General features: G+C 43.8%; 1 protein-coding gene across 1 annotated transcript; it reads left to right on the plus strand.

Annotated features, from left to right (window-relative positions):
* The first annotated feature begins 381 nt into the window (after positions 1 to 381).
* LOC128732362 (uncharacterized) lies at positions 382 to 2,298 on the plus strand. The gene has a single exon (XM_053825610.1). It carries the CDS (start codon positions 382 to 384, stop codon positions 2,296 to 2,298), a length of 1,917 nt encoding a protein of 638 aa, XP_053681585.1.
* The last annotated feature ends 347 nt before the right edge of the window (positions 2,299 to 2,645 follow it).

A 2,645-nucleotide genomic window follows, 5' to 3' on the forward strand; every position in this document is an offset into this window, starting at 1 on the left:
CGCTGCCTTTGGAGCGGATGACAAGGTTCGTAAAAATTTCCCAAAGGATGTGTCGGATTACAACCAAAAGATAAAAAGAATTAACCTAATCGTTTACAATCTTGGGCTTCTAAAAATCCGAATCTTATCAAGGACTTTTATCATCGTGAATGTAGGCCCTATAGGGCACTTGATACATAAATTATGATCAATAAAAAATAATGAAGTGGCGCGTGACTCGACATTGTTTTACTTTCACTTTACAATCTGCACGTGTCGATACCACGAGTGACAAAAAGCACCATCCGGTAACATGCAACAACTAATGACTCACTCCCGTTGACCAGATTCTATCCAATCTAATGCTTATCCACTCAGTACTAGTTGCATTTTGAACAAGCTATGAAGCTTTTCACTCTGATTCTAGTTATCGTTTCCGCAGGGCAAGTTTCTCGAGCCGCCATCGAAGATTTGCTCTTCCAGCGATTCGATAAACGCCAAACTCAACTAGAGTTTTGTTTGGCAACTCTAATCAACAACCTAAAGCATCAGCTCAACCTATTTTCGGACTCCGAATCATCTTCTCCACTGCTAGAAAGTTTACTGTTAGCAATCGCAAATCAAACACTACCAAAGCACCTCATTCACTACGACGGTGGCGCTCCCAGTGATTTCAACTACCAACGACAGGAGCTGGTGGTTTGGTTCGTGACCGATCTGGACCGATTTCTTCTTGACATGGGAACCATTAAACTAAACCGTATAGAATTCGGGGGTCTTTTTGCAGTTGTACTGACGGCAGAAAACGCAAACGCCGACAGGAAAGCGATCCTGGAGTGCTTCTGGGCCATGCGGGTGTCTAGAGTGGTGCTGCTGATCGAAAGCCAATCGGAAGTAACGATGTGGGGTTATGAGCCATTCCGGGAAGGTTGCTGCCGGTGTGTGGAACCGATTGTTTTGGATCGTTGCAAAGCAGGAGTTTATCAGTTTAGTATGCAGTTTGATGAACTGTTCGAGGACGGTGTTCGCAGGTACTACGGGTGTCCTCTAACGGTGGCAACATTTACCAGGAGGCCGTTGATGATAGTTAGGAATGATAGCATTCAACAACCGACGGTTGATGGAAGCGAAGGAGAACTGCTGAAACTTTTATCAGATCGCATGGATTTCACCATCAACGTAAGTTCTCCAACGGACGGCGAACTTTGGGGTGTGGTGCAACGGAATGGTTCTTCTCAGGGTGTTGCTCGAATGGTGCTGGAAGGAGTGGCGGATATGATGATCGGAGGCATTATACCCTATCCGGAGTTGATAAAGTTCACCAGCGCGTCATCCCCTTATTGGCAAACGCAGTTTGCGTTTTTTGTTCTTCAGGAGCTGGCCACGTTCTCCTCGTTAGAGCAGTTGCTAAAACCATTCGTAACGACAGTGTGGATTTTATTGCTGATTACGGTTGTCATCACTAGTGGAGTGATCATTTGTCTAAACCGCTCTTCAGTCGGTTACTTTAATCATCCTTTGTTAGGATTATTTCGTGTGATCATAGGAGATCCACTACCGGCATTACCTAAAGGACGCTTCTTCTGCTCTCTATTATTTCTATGGCTATACTACGCACTAATCATCCGCGAGAGCTACAAAAGCTTCATGATCGGTCACCTAACGGAACGTGCCCCACTGACCGATGTAAGTTCGCTGGATGCGATGATGGCAGCCGGCTACCGGCTGGGTGTGACCAAAAATCTGATACACCTTCTTTTTTCCGATTCGTTCCTGTACGAAGACAGCTTTTTAATTTACGGCAGCGACGTTTACCGGGAAGGGTTTGATCGGGTGTTGAAGACTCAGAAACGGGTTGCTGTCATAAAACTGCCGGAAGAAATAGTGGATTTTAACCGGCAACAGCCGACCGACAGTCTAAACTATCGCATTTGCGACGAGAAACTGTTGAGTTTTCATTTTAGTGTCTACTTTCAAAAGTCATCGCCGTTAGTGTCGGCATTCAGCAGCTGGATAGAACGAATCGTCGAGGCAGGATTTGCGGAGAAATGGCGGAGGGAGATTTTCGATGAGCGATATCTGATTACCAGCTTGAATGATGATCGTACGACGGTACTGACGGTCGGACATTTGTTCAGTGCTTATGTGCTCTGGGGGTCGGGATTGCTGCTGGGAATGGGTGTATTTATGTTGGAGGTTTTGATCGGATGGTTCGGAGAGTTGAAGACATTTTTTACTGGGTTGATGATCAGGCGACTCCTTCGAAGCAAACAGCAGAGAACGGACAAATTAAATATTGGAAATCGTAGCGGGTTTTGAAATAAGACAGATGAAATTAAAAAATAAAAATAAAAATAAATTGTCCCACTACATGGCGACCAGTCCTAGCTTCGGCTGGACATATACTAAAATTGGAACATGACGACCATGACAATGATGGTCTAATATATGAAATTCTTGTGGAGGTCAGTATTGCCACTACACTAAGGAAATCATTTCGGACTGTAGTAAACTGGAAATGAATGAATGAAAAAGCATTGATTCTTAATAAAATTATGCATATCACATGCCTTCTCTAACTAGTATTTTAGGTCAAGTGGCTAACGAAAACAAAGGTGGATTGTTGTTCATAAAAATATCTACTGAAATTTTTCATGCATTATTTT

This window comes from Sabethes cyaneus, chromosome 1 (assembly GCF_943734655.1).
Source record: "Sabethes cyaneus chromosome 1, idSabCyanKW18_F2, whole genome shotgun sequence".
Classification (NCBI taxonomy): Eukaryota; Metazoa; Arthropoda; class Insecta; order Diptera; family Culicidae; genus Sabethes; species Sabethes cyaneus.

Excerpts from the sequence above, each read along its gene's own strand:
- LOC128732362 (XM_053825610.1), top strand. The coding sequence starts at position 382 with ATGAAGCTTTTCACTCTGATTCTAGTTATCGTTTCCGCAGGGCAAGTT.